This window comes from Vombatus ursinus, unplaced genomic scaffold (genome assembly GCF_900497805.2).
Source record: "Vombatus ursinus unplaced genomic scaffold, bare-nosed wombat genome assembly UNPS02014159.1, whole genome shotgun sequence".
In the NCBI taxonomy this organism is placed as follows: domain Eukaryota; kingdom Metazoa; phylum Chordata; class Mammalia; order Diprotodontia; family Vombatidae; genus Vombatus; species Vombatus ursinus.
The window spans coordinates 471580-489630 of NW_020953937.1; the positions used below are offsets into that span (position 1 = coordinate 471580).

An 18051-nucleotide genomic window follows, 5' to 3' on the forward strand; every position below is an offset into this window, starting at 1 on the left:
CTAACCCTAACCCTAACCCTAACCCTAACCCTAGCCCTAACCCTCACCCTCCCCTCCCTCTCCAGCATCCAGAGCTGCTAGCGTTGCAGCCGCGCTTTGGTTTCTTTCTACACGTTCTGCAGCCGTCCTGTGTACACTCTCCTGTTAGGCCGTAAGTATTTATCAAGTGCTGGGGGAGGGGGGAATCCAGGGCTGGGGATGCAAAGAGGGCCCCAAGCTGGCCCTGCCCTTGAGGAGCTCACGGTGTAGCTGGGGAGACAGCTGCCCCGAGGGCCCCCCCGCCAGCGCGATGGAGGAGATCCTGGCGGGGGGTACCTCACAGGTGGCAGCTCCCTAGGGCACCTCTTCTTGCAGGATCAGTAGATACATAGGACAGGAACAGGGACGCGTTGGGCAGGACTTCCTGCAGAAGTTGCTGTTATTCAGTCCTGTCTGACTCTTTGCGACCCCGGGTGGGGTTTTCTTGACAACCCACTTTACAGATAAGGAACAGGGGCCACGGGGTCTCCCAGTGTCTGGGCTTGGATTCGAACTCAGGATGATGAGTCTTCTGATTCCAAGCCCAGTCTCTGTGCGCTCGGCGCCACCTAGCGCCTTCCTGCGGAAGTGGGGTTTTACTTGGGACTTGAAGGAAGCTGAGAAGGGAGAGTGCTCCAGGCATGGGGTACAGGCTTTAAAAATGCCTCGAGTCTGGAAATGGATGGTCTTGGTGGGGGGACAGCCAAGAGGCCAGTCTATGCAGAGTACGTGGGAGGAGTAGGAAGACTGGCCGGATCCCACACCTTAGGGAAGGTTTTGCATAACACACTGATCTGTTTCTGTTTGATCCTGACCTAGAGTCACGGGGAGCGGACTTGAAATGCAGCCTGGACACATCCTAGCTCTGTAATCCTGGGCAAGTCGCCTAATCTGTATGTATCTCGGTTTCCTCAACTGTAAAATAGAGAATCATAGCATCACCTCCCAGGGTTGTGAGGATCAAGAAAAGTGCTTAGCATGGTGCTTCCTTCCTCCCTCCCTCCCCCTATTCCTTCCTTCCTTTCTTCCTCCTTCCTTCCTTCCTTCTTCCCTCCCTCCTTCCCTTCCTCCTTCTCTCCCTGCCTCCCTCCATTCCTTCCTTTTTTCCTCCTTCCTTCCTCCTTCTTTCCCTCCCTCCCTCCCTCCATTCCTTCCTTTCTTCCTCCTTTCCTCCTTCCTTCCTTCCTCCTTTCCTCCTTCCTCCCTTCCTCCCTCCCTCCCAAGATTATTGTGAGGATCACATGAAATAATATTTATAAAGCTCTTTGCAGACTTTAAGGCACTATATAAATGCAGGGAACCACTGGAGTTTATTGGGTAGGGGGTGCCATGGCCAGCCCTGTGCTTTAGGAAAATCACTTTGGTGACTGAAGAACAGATGGACTGGAGTGGGGAGAGACTAGAGACAGGCAGCCCCTCCCTCCCCCCTCCTCCCAGTAGCTATGGCAGTAGTCCAGTTGTGAGGTGATGAGGGTCTGCCCTAGGGTGGGAGCAGGGTCAGAGGAGAAAAGGGGCATATTAGGGTGATATTATTGGAGAAACAATTCATTCTCACCCCCCCCAAACGCTCCCCCTTCTACCAACCCTATTACTCTAAAGAGCAACAAGCTCCTGCCGTCCCCCAGGCTCCCCCTCTCACCCCCCCATCCGATAAGGGGCCAAGGCCTGGTGATTTCACCTGTGCAGCACCTCTAATAGGCCTCCTTCTGTGACATTGTCCCCACCCTGGTGCAGGCCCTAGACTGTTGCAATACCTGCTAGGGAAGGAGGTCCAAGGCTCTCCCCACTCCAGTCCATCCTTTGTCCAGCCACCAAAGTGATTTTCCTAAAGCACCGGGCTAAATCCTGCGCTCTCCATGAACTCCAGTGACTCACTAGCACCTCCAGATCAAATACAAAATGCTGTTTGGCATTTAGAGCCCTTCATAACCTTTCCAGTCTGCTTACGCCTTACCCAACATGCACTCTTCCATCCAGTGACAGTGGCCTCCAGCTGCTCCATAAACTAGACCTCTGGGCCCTGGGCATTTTTCCTGGCTCTCCCTCAGACCCCGAGGGAATGCTCACCTTCCTCTGCTCCAACTGCTGCGCTCCCTGACTTGCTTCCAGGCCCCACAGAAGCCCACTGGTACACTGAGCTTTCCCAAACCCTCCCTAATTCCAGTGCCTTCCTCTTGGCCATTATCTCCTAGCTATGCTGTGTAGAGCTTGTTTGTACATATTTGTTGATGTGTCTCCGCCGTGACACTGTGAGCTCCTTGAAGAAAGGGCCTGTCTTTTACCTTTCTTTGTGTCCCCAGCACCTAGCAAGGTGCCTGGTACATAGTAGATGCTTATGAATGTTTATTGATTGATTGAGGCTATGATGGTAAAATTGACAACTCTTGGCTGTGGACTGGGTGTGGAAGGTGTCTCTGCTTTAAATCCCTACGCACTTCAGTGCCTCCTTCCCTCAGCCACCAAAGTGATCTTCCTAAACTTCCAGTGTGACCGTGTCACTCTTGTACTCAGTACACTCCAGTGCTTAATAAATGCGTATTGACTGACTGATTGCCAGGATCTCTGGTTTGTGGAAGCCTCTTAATACCACACGCAAGGACATGCGAGTTATTCGGGTCTCTTTAAGGTAAAGGCAGTATTGTGGTGAATGGCTCACCAGGGTTTGTTAGGACCCCGCCCAGGGCTTTGCCCTTTCTCCAAACCCATCATGGTCTTTTAGCAGGTGACTTAGCACCAAAAGGCAGCCCCCAGGAGGTCACTGCCTACTGCTGGCCAGCCTGCTTCTCGGTGTGCCTTGTGTAGTGATGACTTGTGGCCTCAACTGCTGGAAAGCCATCTCCCTCTGGGCAGAACTGTGGCCACACTCACAGTCATCATCATGGAGTCCTTTTTGTGCCCTTTAGTTCCTGAGCCAAAAGATGGAAGATTTTTGCATCCCAAGTGCAGAGAATTCAGATGAGACTTCAAGGCCTGTGCTTGCCATCCCAGCTAGTCAGTCCTTCAGATTACCTGCCAAACCCTCAGCTCCCTTTTCTGGTGGGTTTTGGGGGAACTTTTCTATAAGAAACAGGAAACCTGGTAAATCCCTTAGTTGCTGATAGCTGCCCTCAGTAGTACTGGCAATCCCTCCCCCTGCCCCAGCTGACACACGGTTTGCAGGCCTCTGCCCTGGCCCCCCCACCCCAGCTCACAGAGACCTTTCCTCTACTGGCCGAAGGGCACTCCAAAGGCCCTGTGGCTCAGCTCCACGCCTCTGCAAAGTACACAAAGTACTAGCAATTGCGTAGTACTTGAAGGTTTGCAAAGCACATATGTGTGTGCATAGATATGTGTATGTATATGTTATCCTCCCCTTTTATTTATTCTTATTAAAACCACAGGAGGTTAATACTATCATTCTCCCCATTTTACAGATAAGGAAACTGAGGTAGACAGTGGTTAAATGTCTTTCCCGGGATTACACAGCTGGTAAGTATCTGAGGCAGAATCTGAACCCAGGTCTACTGCACTCTATGCCTAAGAAATGTTCTATCCGCTGTGCCACCTAGCTGCGAATAAGCTCAGTGCATATCTCTTCCTTCCTTCCTGGCTGTGGCTCTTGGTTCATGAAGAAATCATTGAGGTATTGAGCAACGTCCACAAAATTTAGGAAGTCACATCAATGAAAGAATCTGATTGATCCTCCTTTGTAACTAGTTCCGTCAGACTCCAGAAGTGACCGTGATCACGAGGAGGTTCCAGACTAATGCCAGACCTCAGGAGGGTCTTTGGGAATGCTCCCTGTGATGTTACATGCCCAGCGCACAAATGGTGGGCCAGTTTCTGCAGGAAGCCCCCTGAGAAAGGGGAGCCCACTGATCTGGCAATTAACCTTTCTGCAGTTCACATCCACCCTGCCCCCTTGCTCCTGGCTCTGCCCTGTACAGCCAAGCAGGACAACCCCACTGCGAGGTGGCCACACTGGCTTTCTCATTCCCCCAGATGCTGTGCTTGGGGCCTTGGTGCAGGCTGGCCCCCAAACCTCCCCACCTTTGTACCTGAGAACACCTAGCTTCCTTCTAATTTCACCTCAAACGTCGACGGGAAGCAGGGAGAGAAGCTGCCCAGGACAGAAGGAGTCCTCCCTGCCCACTGACAGCATGAGGCCTGGAACTGGGCACACAGGCCTTGGCCTGGGAGATTCTGGGACGCTCCGTGGTAGTGGGCCACACAGGCATCTATCCCAGAGGGGCATCATAAGCTTGTGGAGCCTGTGCCCGGCCCATGTTCCCTGGGCTTTCTGGTCAGTGAGGGATGTGGCTGATGGACCGGCCACTTCAGGCCCTGACCATGCACAGCCCTGCCCATTCTTCTGCCTCAAACCCAGGCCAGAGCATAGGTGTGTAGGCAGGTGCGTGTGTGTTTTCATACGGCTCCACGGTCCCTTCCCACTACTGCCCAGGGAAAAAGAATATTGAGTAAAGTTTGCTTGGTTTTCCAAAAAAACAAAACCTTTTCTGGTACTTAACCCTGAGAATGGGGAGGGGGATCCTCACAGTGATGAGGTGAAGTGGGCCAGACAGAGAGGCCACTGCCCTCAGGAGGCCAGCACCTCCTACTTTCTCAGCCCAGGCCTTCTGGGCAGGCAGGGTTAGGAGTCATTCTGGCTGGGCCAGGAGAGCTTAGATTGAGTCCCGGCACTGTTCATGGGAGGAGGGACAGGTTATCTCTGCGAGGAAGCTGGGATCGCAGTCCCACTGCAGGGGTAAGATGAGGGAAAGTGGCCAGGCTTCATATGGGGAGGGCCAAGCTGACGACGGGACAGGTTGGGGGTCAGGACCGCTGGGGTCCGCTTTTTCCGTCTTTGGATCCCAGGTTCCCCACCTGAGGATGGGGATAATTATCTCTGCCCCATTCCGGGACTGTTCAGGAGACTGAGAGAGAAAACCAGGGTTACAGAAGGGACAGACGGGCCTCCACCCACCTCGGGGTGACCTGGAACCCTCTGACTTTAGGGCCTGCTGCCCACCTTCCTCTATAGGTCTCTGAGAGGAGGCTGGAAAACAGACCAATAGTGGCCCACCCGGGGGGCGCTAACTCCCACTGGTGAGGAAGGGACATCGAGACAGGGAGGGCCGTTTGGGGCCCCGTGCCCAGGGGACGTAGGTGGACGACAGGCTGAAGTTCTGGTCACCGTAGTGAGAGTCAGGGGACTGTTACCTGCCCCTCTCCCCCATTCCCCCCCAGGCTGTGCCTGGGACTGAAGCACCTGAGGGAGCTGGAAGAAGCCTTGAAGTCACCTTCCATGCCCAAGGCCCAGAAGAGCTGTGCCCCACACGCACAGAGTGGGCTGGAGACAAGGGCACCAGCAGCCAGCTGGCCAGATGAAAGAATGCTCAGAACCACTACAGATTGCCAAAGAGGACAAAGCCTTACGGGAGAGACTCGAGACCACAAACACGCAGGCTGGGTTTTCTTCCCTGCTACCTATTGAAAGTCAGGGATGGAGAAGGAAAGAACCCATGTGGTCTCAGAAGGTGTTGTCTTGGCATGGTACCTGGGCTTCTGGACCTGGTCTCTCCCAGGCCAGGGATGGAGCATCCCTCACCAGGGTGGGGAGGGTCGGCTCTGCTGTCGGTCTGGCCAGATGAGGGGGGCTGATGCACCAGATGGGGCGGGAGGGGACCCTGGGTCCTGAAGTCTGCGAATGGCACCTGGGCTTCTGGACCACCTTCTCCCAGGCCTGGGATGGAACACTCCTCACCAGGGTGGGGAGGGATGGCTTTACCTTGACTCTGGCTGGGGGTGGTGGTGAACTGATGCACCAAGGAGGGGTCAGATGGGGCGATGATGGGTGGGGAAGGGACCTTGGGTCCCGAAGTCAGAATGGCACCTGGGCTTCTGGACCCTCCTCCAGGCCTGGCCAGAAAGGAGATTGGGGGTTGATGTACCAAGAAGCGGGGTACAGAGGGCAGTCATGGGGAAGCATGACGGAGGTGGGGACCCCTGGGTCCTGAAGTCTGAGACACATGAATGCGAGACACCCTTCCTGATGGGCTTCCCAGGTCGGCGAAGAGCCAGTCTCAAGAGCCAAGATCTCAGAGCATCCCAAGAAAGATTAGGGAAGTCACCATGTGCTGGCCTCTCATGTTCCAGATGGGGAAACTGAGGGTCACCATGACACCTCAGGCCTCCACACTCCAACTGTCTGGGGAGGGAGGGCCTGCATCAGCACCATGACACCCCTGGGGTGCGGGGGTTGCTGCAGCCGCAGCCATACTGCATGTACAGCTCCAAGGTCTCCTTTGTTCCTGACTTTATTCATTCCTTTATGCATCTTTTCCTTTCTCCATTTTAGCTGAAGCAGCACAGAGTGCCTGGCTGGAGTCAAGAAGACCTGAGTTCAAATCTGTCTGAGAGTCGTGGTGAAGATGCAGAGTGTTTGGCATACAGCAGGAGCTTACTAAATGTTTGTTCTCCTTCCTCATTCATTCATTCATCACTAGGGGTGTAGAGTCTAACCACTTGGCAGTTTAGTGAGAAAGGACCTCAGTGTCTGCTCTTATCCCACCAGGTGATCTTTAGACTCTTCCTAGGACAATTCATTTTTTTTTTTTTTTAATTTTTAGGCAATTGGGGTTAAGTGACTTGCCCAGGGTCACACAGCTACCAAGTGTCACGTGTTTGGTCTGAGGCTGGATTTGAACTCAGGTCCTCCTGACTTCAGGGCATGTGCTCTCTCCACTGCGCCACCTAGCTGCCCCTTTCCTAGGACACAAACGGAAGCGATTCCGGGTCCTGGCATGGCGCTGGTAGGCTCTGCAGGTTTCACAGGCATGCAGCAGTGAGGTCAGCACAACGGCTCTGTAGACCTAGTCTAATACCTCTCCTCTCCCACACTTTCCTCCAGAGCCTCCCACACACTCAGCTAGCTCTGGCAATGCGTGGGTCACCTTCCTCATCAATGTGTGCATCCCTGGAGAGTACCATGCCAAGGTCAGTGAACTGATCCCCAGCACCCGAACTCCTTCGTTCTCAGCTCAAGGTCTGATCAGCCACAGGTGACACATTGTAACTTGACCCCGACACAGTGACGTCATGGGGGCGGGGTGGGGGGGTGGAGCCAGATGTCCTCACCTGCCTGACTCTAGTCTTTCTCGCCACCCCGGCCCCCATCCCCCTCTTCCTCCTCCTCTTTTCTCCTCTCTCTTCCCTTACTGCTCTCCCCATCCCTATCCCCCCTCTCCTTCCCTCTCCTCCTCTTCCTTCTCTTCCCCATACCCTCCCCTTCCTCCTTCCTGCCCCCTCCCCTCCTTCATTCTTCCTCCTCCTCTTCCTTCTCCTTCCCATGCCCTTCCCCTCCCCATGCCCTTCCCCTCCCTCCTTCCTTCCTGCCCCTCTCCCATCCCCCTTCTCCTTCCCCCTCCTCGCCAAGGAATATCCCTCCCTGCTGGGGGGCCTTTGGGTGTACTTCCCTACCCCAGAAGCTGCTATGGCTCCCTGTTGTCCCACCCAACCCGTAGAGACTGGCACGGCAGGCAGTTGACCTCTGCCTTGATCTGTCAGGACCAGGAAAGACTGAGCAAAGAACAGCTGGTCCAGGTCACAAAGGTCCCTTGCAGGACTCCCTGGGAGAAGGAAGGAGGGTGGGGGTCCTGGGTTTGGAGGCTTCCCTTTGGTACCCCCCTTTTCTAGTACTGGACATGGCAGCCTGGTGTGGTAGTGGACTGCCAAATTAGGGCGAGGTCTGGCTTCAGGTCCTGGGCAAGTCCGGGAAGCTTTCTATGCCTCAGTCTCCTCTCCTGTAAAATGGGAGTCTCCCTACCAGGGTTGTCAGGATCCTCTTTGTAAAGTGCTTTGCCAGCCATAGGGGCACTCATCCCCATTAGCTGAGATATTGGGAGGTGCGTGAGCCCTGGGAGTGCGGGAACTGTGTGCCAAACTTCCCAGCAAATATGGCCAGCTGTGATGAAGTGGGCTCCTTCGCCTCCCGGGCCATTGATGAACGTTTGCCACTCTCGTTCCGGGTCAGCCGCCACGTCCTCCTCCCTTCCCTGGGAGGCTCTCTGTGACTCGGAGCCCCCATCACCGTGGTACCCTAAGTAAGGCCTTGCTGCCTGACCCCGTGCCCAGAGGGTAGTCAGGCAGCAATTTCTGTGCCCGTCTTAAAGAGACAAAGGTACCGGGGCACAGAAGGTGGGAAGAGGGTTCTGCAACGTGGCATCACCTCCAAGCTTGCAGAAGGCTCTGTCCCCTGTGTCTATGGAGAAGGGTTGCCAGGGTGCCCTTCCCCCCTCCCCAGAACCCCTTCAGAGCCCTGCCCTCACCCCCAGGCCCTGGCCCATGTATGCTGGGAGACAAAGATGGCGTCCACAAGAGCGCCCTAGGATCCGTCTTCTGCAGGAGCCAATGTTTTTGATGACACCACCTCATTGGGCTCTACTCCCTGGACTGCCGGGGCCCTGCTCCGCTCCTGCAGCTGCCCGCAAGCTATTCCATTTGCCTGGCTTTGTGCTCCTCCCTCAGTGACTCCCTCCCTGCCTCAGTGACCGCCTCTCTGCCTCAGTGGACCCCTCCCTGCCTCAGTGACCCCTCCCTCCCTCAGTGACCCCCTCCCTGCCTCAGTGACCCCCTCTCTGCCATAGTGGACCCTTCCCTGCCTCAATGGTCCGTCCCTGCCTCAGTGAACCCCTCCCTGCCTCAGTGACCCCCTCTCTGCCATAGTGGACCCTTCCTGCCTCAATGGTCCCTCCCTGCCTCAGTGGACCCCTCCCTGCCTCAGTGGACCCCTCCCTGCCTCAGTGACCCTATCCCTGCCTCAGTGACCCCCTCCCTGCCTCAGTGACCCCCTCCATGCCTCAATGGTCCCTCCCTGCCTCGGTGGACCCCCTCCCTCCTTGAGTGAACCCCCTCCCTCCATGTCCCCATCCCTGCCTCAGTGGTCCCTTCCTGCTTCAGTGGTTCCTCCCTCCCTCAGTGACCCCCTCTGTGCCTCAGTGGTCCCTCCCTGCCTCAGTGGACCCCTCCCTCCCTCAGTGGACCCCTCCCTGCCTCAAGGGCCCCCTTCTTCCCTTGGTTTCCCTTTTCTTCATGGCCTCTTCTCTTGCCAGTCTGTATCCTCCAGTTGGGGGCTGCCCATTTTTGTTCTCCCTGTGTGCCTGTCCCGTATCAAGCCCTGTGCTCACCAGTGCTGGATCTGCTCACACTCTCCTGGGGACGGCAATGCAGTCCACACCATCGTAAGGAAATGCAGTTAGCTTAAGAAGGGGGGAAGGTGTTTGACTTTGCCAGAGGCAGATGAGGAAGCTACGGTGGGGGGGGAGCAGAGAGCACCAGCAGCTGGAGGAATCAGCCAAGGCCTCGTGGAGGAGATGGCACCCAGGAGGTCAGGAATTCCCAGGAGTGCAGGTGAAGAGAGGGAGTGCTTTCCAGGCAAAGGGCTGGAGGCAGGAGATGGGCCGGCCTCACTCCCTTCAGAGGAGTGGTGCTCCAGAACGATCAGTGTTGGGAGTGAGAAGCACGAAGGATGAGCAGGTGGAGGCAGGGGCTTGTCCTTCAGCGGGGCAGCTTAGATTTGGTAAACAGCAGAATTCAGGCTAGGACACGTTGGGTTTGCCATGCCACTGTCCAGTGGGCAGGTGGTGCCTTCAGCGGAGAGAGCTCCTCAGAAGCGAGGCTTGAACTCACCGCAGCTGAGCAGCAGGGGCAGCAGTACCCAGGGCCGGCCAGCATGGGGGTAATTGGTGTCTCTCCAGGTCTGCTTGCCCTCCCCTTCTGCCTCTCCTGCACGGCTCTGTGCCCCCACCCCACTTACCCACGGACCCTCCTGGATCATAGAGGAGGCCTCCCATTCAGACCTTAACCAAGGCTACCGAGAGGTTTGAGGACTCTGAGTCTCCTGATGTTTCTGAGCCTTGGTTTCCTCTTCTACATAATGGGGAATAATTAAGCCCATAGCATGGAATGTGACCACAGAGGCTTAGGGTTTATAAAGCCCTTCTGGAACGTTTTGTTGTTGTTGTAGTTGTATTTCTTTTAGGCAATTGGGGTTAAGTGACTTGGCATGGGTCACACAGCTAGTAAGTGTCAAGTGTTTGGTCTGAGGTCGGATTTGAACTCAGGTCCTCCTGACTTCAGGGCCAGTGCTGTATCCACTGCACCACCTAGCCGCCCCTGGGACATTTGTTTTGTGATTCGTTTCTGAGAGGAGGCTTGCAGGCCAGCCCAGCAGGGCCCGGGTGCTTCAGGGGTCCTGGAAGCCTGCAGACGTACCAAGAGGATCCCGGGGTCCCAGGAAGTCCCTGAGGATGGGGGGGGGCATCTCCCCTGTTCTGCCCTGAGGCTCCGGGGGTGCCCAGGCCTGCCTTCCCTGGCTCCGTAGGCTGGCGGCTGGCTGACCCCGTGTCCAGCCTGAGTCTCCCCTGTAGATGACTGAGCGTTGGTGGAGCTGTGTCTATGTACTCTTCCCCTAGTAGAATGGATGCCCTTTGAGGGCAGGGGGCCTTCCTTTGGGTCTCGCTTCTCTGTGTCATCCCCAGGCCTTGTACGTAGTAGTCAGTCAGTCAACAAGGACTTATTAGGCACTGCTGTATGCCTGCCTGGCAGAGTAGGTGCCTAATATGGTTTGTTGAATTGTATTCTGTTTGGGGCTGCTCCCTCCGATTGTCAGGAAAGGGAAAGGGGAAGGGAAGCCCTCTGGACTCTGCCTCCTAGGGTCCACTGGGCCTTCCCTTGCTAACATCCCACAGTGTCAGAGCTGGGGGGGACAGGCCGGACAAGTGGTCATTTAGAGCCCTCAGTGACTGTGGCCAGTCTTCACCCTTTGCAGCAGAGATTTGACTTTTAGGTGAAGGAGCTGGGGCAGCTAGTAGATGGTGAGGATCTGTTTGGGGCAGGCGGCAGGTGCGGCCATAGAGCCACATGGAGCGTTTCTTTGGGGGCCCCCAGAGCTGCCTACAAAGCACCCTTCCCTGAGGGACACCCCAGGCTTACTGCAGGGGGCCGTTCCTTCAGGGAGCACCAGTGCAGAATTTTGGGGCCAGTCCTGCTGGGGAAGATGATGCCCTGAGAGGAATTGACGGAAATCCTGGGTGGTGGGATGTCATAAGGTGCAGGGGAGCATTGGGATGTGGGCCCCAAACGCTGCACTGATGTGAGTCCTGACTTAGCCTCTGGTGAGCTCTCTGCAGACCATGGGCCAGTGGCCAGACTTGGCCCTAGGTCCTGAGGCCTTGGTATAGATGCCTTCACATCTGGTCTGCCCTTCAGTCTGTATTTGGGGGCTGGGGCCATGTGCAGCCTTGGTTGTCTGGGGCACCAAGAGGGAAGGGAATAGCCTGTCCAGAGTCCCAAATCAAAGGCAGGACCCCCTGAGTTCAAATCCAGCCTATGAAAGAGGGGAGGGTTTTGAGGAAAGACAATGAGTTCAGTTTAAGATGTCTAGGGGCCAGGAAAAGACTTACCTACAGGTGATTCAGTGAGTTTAGAGCCAGGATTTGAATCCAGGTTCAGGCTTCTTCCTGGAAGTATCGAGCTGTCCCATCTGCCCTCTCCTCCAGCCCCCACTCTTAGCAGAAGGTCTCCTCCTGGGCTCCTCTGAGACCTCCATGTCCCTCCCATCTCCTCTATAATCTTGCTTCCATTTCTCCCACACATCTTCCATCTTCCTCTTTCTCAGTCTTTCTCTAAGTCAACAGACACCTTCGAGCCCATGGCCCCTGGACCGAAGCATCTTGGTAGCTGTCCTGCAGGTGCCCTTTGCTTCCAGCCCTCCTCTATCATCCCTGCCTTCTCGCTGCACCACTCCCTGCACTCTCCTGCTGTCAGACTTCAGTCCTGGCCTCTCTCCAAGGTAGCCAATACCCTCCCTCCCTGTCACCAGAGCTTTGTCCAGCCCTCCTCTTCTTTGACCTCTTCCAGGCATTTGATACCAGCCATGATATACTTGCATGCCTTGCCAGAAGTAGGAGGGACCTCAGACACCTAGGCCAATCTATCCCTGCTCACGAACCCTCTTTCTACCTGAGGGGAACACATCGTCATCTACCCTCCAGATGGAACACCACCATAGAGGGAGCTCACTACCTCCTGGGCGTGTGTGTATATCCAGACTTCTGGTCTCCTGTTGTTCACATTTCAATCCTGTCCAACTCTTTGTGACCCCATTTGGGGTTTTCTTGGCAAGGATACTGGAGTGGTTTGCCATTTCTTTTTCCAGCTCATTTTACAGATGAGGAAGCTGAGGCAGACAGGATTAAGTGACTCTAAGAATAAATTCTTTCTGTTTTCTCAGTATCCAGATGTGACAAGAAATTCATCTCTTCACAGATCAAAATGAAGCCTCATAATCTTATGAACTCCTTAGGGAATGGCATGTGAACTGCTTCTGTCTGAGTTTCCGAAAGCCTCTCAAAGAGATGCAACAGTTTCAATAGTTTCTGTAGAAGAGTCTATTGAAGGGAGTGGGGGTGTGTGTGTGTGTGTGTGTGTGTGTGTGTGTGTGTGTGTGTGTGTATTTGTAACTATAACTGTATCTTCAGGTGAGCTTAGCCCTTACCCAGCATCAGAAAATTCTCATAGGGGAGACATCCTTTGAATGCAATGACTGTAGAAGGGGCTTCACAAGAGGCTCACACCTTATAAAACATCAGAGGATTTACACTGGGGAGAAACCGAGGACTGTTAGCAGTGTGGGAACACCTTCAGGCCTTGTAAGACATCAGAGAATTCTCCAGGGAAAGAAGCCCAGGGAGTGTAATGAGGGTGGGCAGTCCACCCTCAAAGAACATCCAGGAGCCAGGAATTTCTCAGCTAGAGAAGATGTGGGGTTTTTTTTCCTCCATTGGAGGAGTTGCCCATCTAGTTATACTTACTTTCAGGAAAAACAAAGGGCGTGAGGAATAAGGGTGTAGAATGTTAGAGACAGAGGAGGAAACTGAGTCCCAGCAGTGTCCCAGCTAGGTCACACCAGGTGTAAGCACTTGAGGTGCAGACCGAGCCATAACCCCTGTGGTGTCCCATAGATGGGGGGTACTGAGTCAGGGATGTTGTATGACACCTCCTGAGGGAAAGAGGAGCTGGTGGCTGGTGAGCAGAGAGGCAGAGAGCCCTCTTGTCAGGAAACAGAAACCATTTCTTTTATGGTTGTGAGCCCAGGAATGTCTTCCCTGGTCAGTCTCTCCCAGGAGCTGCTCCCTTCCTCTCAGGACCCCAGGGGTCTGTGGTCTGCCTCCCCCCCAAACTTGAGCCTTCCCCTGTAATAAAGAAAAGTAGGCAAGTAAAAGTAAGCCTGTCTTATAAGCATGCATCTGAATCCCCAACCTTTCCTACAGAAGGAGAGAAGTCTGTGCCTTTGTACAGAGATGATGGAGGCCATCTGTGAAGGGCTTCCTCTGCTCCCTGACTAGACACCTCCCCCATCTCCCTTTTATCCCAATCTTAAATGAAGAGCTGGCCCTTCCTTATCAGGCCTACCCCATCCCATAACTTGTCCCTTCTGTCATTCTCTCTCATCTACTGCACCCCCCCCCCCATGCCTGCAAACATGCCCAGGTCTCCCCAATCCCTAGGAAAGGTTCATCTGACCCCTCCATCCCCATAATCTCTCCTTCCCAAGCCTATCCCATCCAGCCCTTATCTCTCTCCTGAGCTCCTGCTCCCAGAGAGCCTCCACCTGGACGTCCCTTAGGCATTGCAGGCTCACCAAGGTAGGAGACAGAAGTCTGGGCACCCACTCAATCAATGCTTTCTGAATCGAATTAAGTGGAGTTTAATGGACTCTTTTCTGTTCTTCACTCAGGTAACAGCAACCTGATAGGCTGAGGAGGGGTTGGAGGGAGGTAACTTTCACCAGAAACTTAGGTGGGTAGAGAAGGGGAGAGAGAGAGAAACAGAGACATAGAGAGAGAGAAACAGACAGAAGCGGGGAGGGAGAGGGAAAGAGAGACAGAGAGAGAGGAAGGGGGAGGGAGAGATGCATAGATAGGTGGTAAATTGATGGTAGGTTTGTCAATATCTGATAAGAGTTTGATCATAGATTCCTAGATCCATAGCACTGAGTGGAGATCAAAATGGACTACAGGGTCCATTCCAGCTCCCCCTACAATGGTCACTGCCAACAGCAAACCAACCCTGCACTGAGGAATGCCTCAGGCCCCCCCCAAGATCAGACAGTGCTGCCAGTCTCTGTCACCACAGGGATGAAAAATGCTGCCCCTGCATCTTACACCATGCAACCCGAGGGGAGCCAGGGGGCTGGGAGAGGCACGGCTGTTCAAGGTTGTTCAGGAGCCTGCCTCACAATGGAGGCTTGGGCCTTCTTTCCAAGCCAGCAAGTGAGGCTGCTTATCTTCTGCAGGCTTGCTCAGGAACATGGCCTCTGAACCATTCTTCACCTTCCCCTGTAGGTATCATTATGATGGACCCTCAGTCTTGTCCACTCAACCTCCTCATCTCTCATTTCTGTTGCCTTTTCTCCACTGCCAGAAGATGAGCTTTGGGGCCTTGGGCCTTAGGGCCTCATCATTTCTCCCCTGCACTGAAGCACAGCCTCCTGTTTGGTCCCTCTGCTTCCAGCCCCCCACCCCCACAGCCACCAAAATAGTCTTTCTTTTATTTTATTTATTTTTTGAGGCAATTGGGGTTAAGTGACTTGCCCAGGATCACACAGCTAGTAAGTGTCAAGTATTTGGTGTGAGGCCAGATTTGGATTCGGGTCCTCCTGACTTCAGGGCCAATGCTTTACTCACTGCACCACCTAGCTGCCCCTAAAATAGTCTTTCTAAGGTACAAATCAGACCATGTCCAGCTCTGCATGTCCAAAAGCCACCTTCAATGGCTCCCCTCTGCCTCTGGGATCAAAGGGAGATTTGCTCTTCAGCCCTCTGTATGTGATCTGGTTTCCAATCACTTTTCCAAACTAATGTCATATCACCTTCATGCACTCAAAGCTCCAGCCAAACCCACCACTCCAGCTCCAGCCTCGGTGTCTTTGCCCAGTGTCCTGCCTGGAGCACCTTCTCTCTGCATCTTTGCCTATTGGAATCTTAAGCTGACTTCGAGGCTCCATTTGCTGGCTGCTTCCTCTGGGAAGCTCTCTTGTTATTTCCCAGTTGCTTGTGGTCTCTCTCCTTTCTCCATTGTCCTTCCGTTCTATTTTTCTTCCTCCCTCTATGCTTGTGATGATGTTTCAGGTAAGCTCCTTGAAGGCAGGGACTTCATCTTTGCCTAGTACAGGTTAGCATCTAGAGACTGGAAAAGAGCTTGTTAAGGAGTAGGGATGAGGCAGGCACTGGCCATGGTGCTGAGATCAGCAATGCTGCCCAATGGAAGCTCAAGGAGGGGAGGTTCTGTGGAGCATGGCCACCCAGCACCTGCCTGCCGAGAGACTGAAGCAGGAGAAGGTGTGGGCATGGAACATAGCTGTTAAAGCCTCCCCCATTTCACAGATTTGATAATTGCAAGGATGTTTCAATATTAGGAAAACACAGTATTTAAAAAAATAACCCAAACCAGGTGATTATATCAGTAGATGCAGGGGTAAAACAAAACAAAACAAAACAAAAAAAAAACCCTTTGACAAAGCACAGTACTCATTTCTGCCCCAAATCCTATAAATCACAGGCATAGGGAATACATTGTTGAAAAGTTTATTTTTAAGTCCAAAAATTAGCATTATTGGTAATGGGGAAACATTAGCAGTTTTCCTGATAACCATAGGAATAAAACAAGGCTCTCTCCTTGCCCCACCATTATTTGACATCATTCTACAAATGCTCATCAAGCAATATAAATGAATCAAAAGCATGAACAAAGGAAGAAAAGGACACATTGTCCCTATTTGCTGATGGCAAGATAATTTATTTAGGAAACCCTGGAGAATGAGTAAGAAACAAATCCCAACAATAGCTTTAGAAAAGTAGTGGGCTTGAGGGGATGCCCATCAATTGGGGAATAGCCGAACAAGTTGTGGTGTATGAATGTAATGGAATACTATGGTGCTAATAAGAAATGATAAGCAGGCAGACTTCAGAAAAACCCGGAAAGACTTATATGGACTGATGATGAGTGAAGTAAGCAAAAGCAGAACATTGTACACAGTATCAGACACGTTGTGCGATGATAAGACTTAGCCCTTCTCAGCAATGCAAGGAGCTAAGACATCTCCAAAGGTCTCGTGATGGAAAATGCTATCCACATCCAGAGAAAGAACTATGGAGTTTGAATGCAGATCGAAGCCTACTATTTGCTATTGTTTTTCTTCTGTTTTATTTTGTTTCTTCTTTCTTGTGGTTCCTCCTATTGGTTCTAATTCTTCCTTACAACATCACTAATGTGAAAATATGTTTAAGAGGAATGTATGTGTACAGCCTATATCAGATTGTGCGCCTGTTGTGGGGAAGGAGGCAGGGAGGGAGAGGGAGAAAAATTTAAAACTCAAAAGCGTATGGAAGTGAGTGTTGAAAACTGAAAATGAATTAATAATAAAGAAAAGTAGTGGGCGACACAATAACCCTACAGAAATCCATAGCATTTCCGCTGAGTGATAACGAAATCCAGAAGGAAACAAGACAAAAGGAAGTTCTGTTCAAAGGAGCCACAAAATGCCCACAGTCTCTGGACGTCCATTGATCAAGGCTAGAAAGGCTAGTCTATTGACTCAGCTGGAGAACTGCTTAGAAAGGAGGGATCCAACTGTTCCGCTCGGATCCTTAGGGTAGAACTAAAAAGGGCGGGGGGGGGGGATCAGCCAGAGGAAAATCCAGCCTGGAGGGCAGAAGTTCTGGAACACTGGGACGTTTTCCCAGAGTGGAACGGGTCTCCTCAGGAGGTGGCAGACAGGACATCTGAGACAATCTTTCCCCCATTTCACAGATGGAAACGCCCCTTCATTGAAGATCTTTCTGCAGAGGCTGGCTGGGTGACCCCTTGTTGGCTGTGTTGCAGGGAAGCTTCCCTTTGGGGTATGGGCTGGATCAATACAGGCCGGGACGTCTCCGTGGGGAAGGCAGGCGAGACTTCCCAGGATCTGACACGGAGGCGATCTCCATCAGGAGAGCTGGCGGGGCTCCACCCGCGCCATCGTGCCCCCCGTGGGGCAGGGGGTGGTGGGGTGACAGCGGCACGTTCGGATCCCCCACAGGCGTGCCCTCTTCAGCATGGAATGACGGGAGCCGGCCAGGGAAGGAGGGAGGAAATCGGTCCTGCGGGGTGGGGCGGGAGCAGGCGTCCCGGGGACCCCCTCCCATGGTCCGAACTGGGCAGGGAGAACAGAGCAAGCCCGCGCCCGGCCGCGCGTCGGGACGGCGGGGATGGGAACGCGCCGGCGGCCGCCAGCCCCGAAGGCGGGGCGCGTCTGCTCCGCGAGACTGTAAGCCGTCGGGGGGCGGGGGCCGTGCGTGTGCCCAGCGCTCAGCACAGCAAGTGCCGCCCGTAGGGCCGGGGCGGGGTCCCACGGCTCTGGGGAAACTGACGCAGGCAGGCCGCGGACAGCCAGCCCCGCCCCCGCCCCCGCCCCCGCCCTTCGGCGGGTCCGCCGCGGTGGGGGTGGGGGAGGGGGGGGAGCGCCAGGCGCGCCTCCTCTTCCCAGAAGCCTCCACGGCAGGCCTGGGGGATCCGAGGCGTTCAGTCCTCCCCGCGGCCCGGAGCAGCCCGGGCTGGGGGCGGAGAGGAAGTGACGTCGCCGGGAGGCGGGGCGAGGGAGGGACGACTTCCGGGCGGCTCCGGAGAGAAAACCTGAGGTGAGAAAAGGGCGGGAGGGGGTTTGTCTCTGTCTCTGCCCGTCTCTGTCTCTGCCCGTCTCTGTCTCTGTCTCTGTCTCTCCGCCTCTGTGTCTCCCCGTCATCCCTCCGCACCTCCGTTATCTCTCTGTCTCTGCATGTCTCTCCCAGCTGCTCCCCCAGCCTGGGCTGTCGTAGGGGCTCAGGGCCCCGCCCCCCCCCCCCCCCGCCCCCCCCCCCCCCCCCCCCTGCCCCCCGCCCCCCGCCCCCCTGACCCTGCCCTCCTCTCCGCGTCTGTCCAGGCCTTCTCCAGGCCGCCCGCCAGGAAGGACCATGT

General features: G+C 54.4%; 1 protein-coding gene and 1 long non-coding RNA gene across 2 annotated transcripts; both read left to right on the forward strand.

The window, feature by feature from the left end:
• Positions 1-6: 6 nt before the first annotated feature.
• Positions 7-6654, forward strand: LOC114040935. Its single transcript, XR_003568857.1, has 5 exons — positions 7-151; positions 838-911; positions 3432-3486; positions 6356-6466; positions 6627-6654. It is a non-coding gene; the product is annotated as an uncharacterized LOC114040935 (long non-coding RNA).
• A 65-nt stretch (positions 6655-6719) lies between these two features.
• LOC114040945 (translation initiation factor IF-2-like) lies at positions 6720-17739 on the forward strand. Its single transcript, XM_027859181.1, has 4 exons — positions 6720-6809; positions 6908-6993; positions 16870-17365; positions 17404-17739. The coding sequence occupies exons 1-4, from the start codon at positions 6801-6803 to the stop codon at positions 17737-17739; spliced, it is 927 nt and encodes a 308-aa protein (XP_027714982.1). The 5' UTR covers positions 6720-6800.
• The last annotated feature ends 312 nt before the right edge of the window (positions 17740-18051 follow it).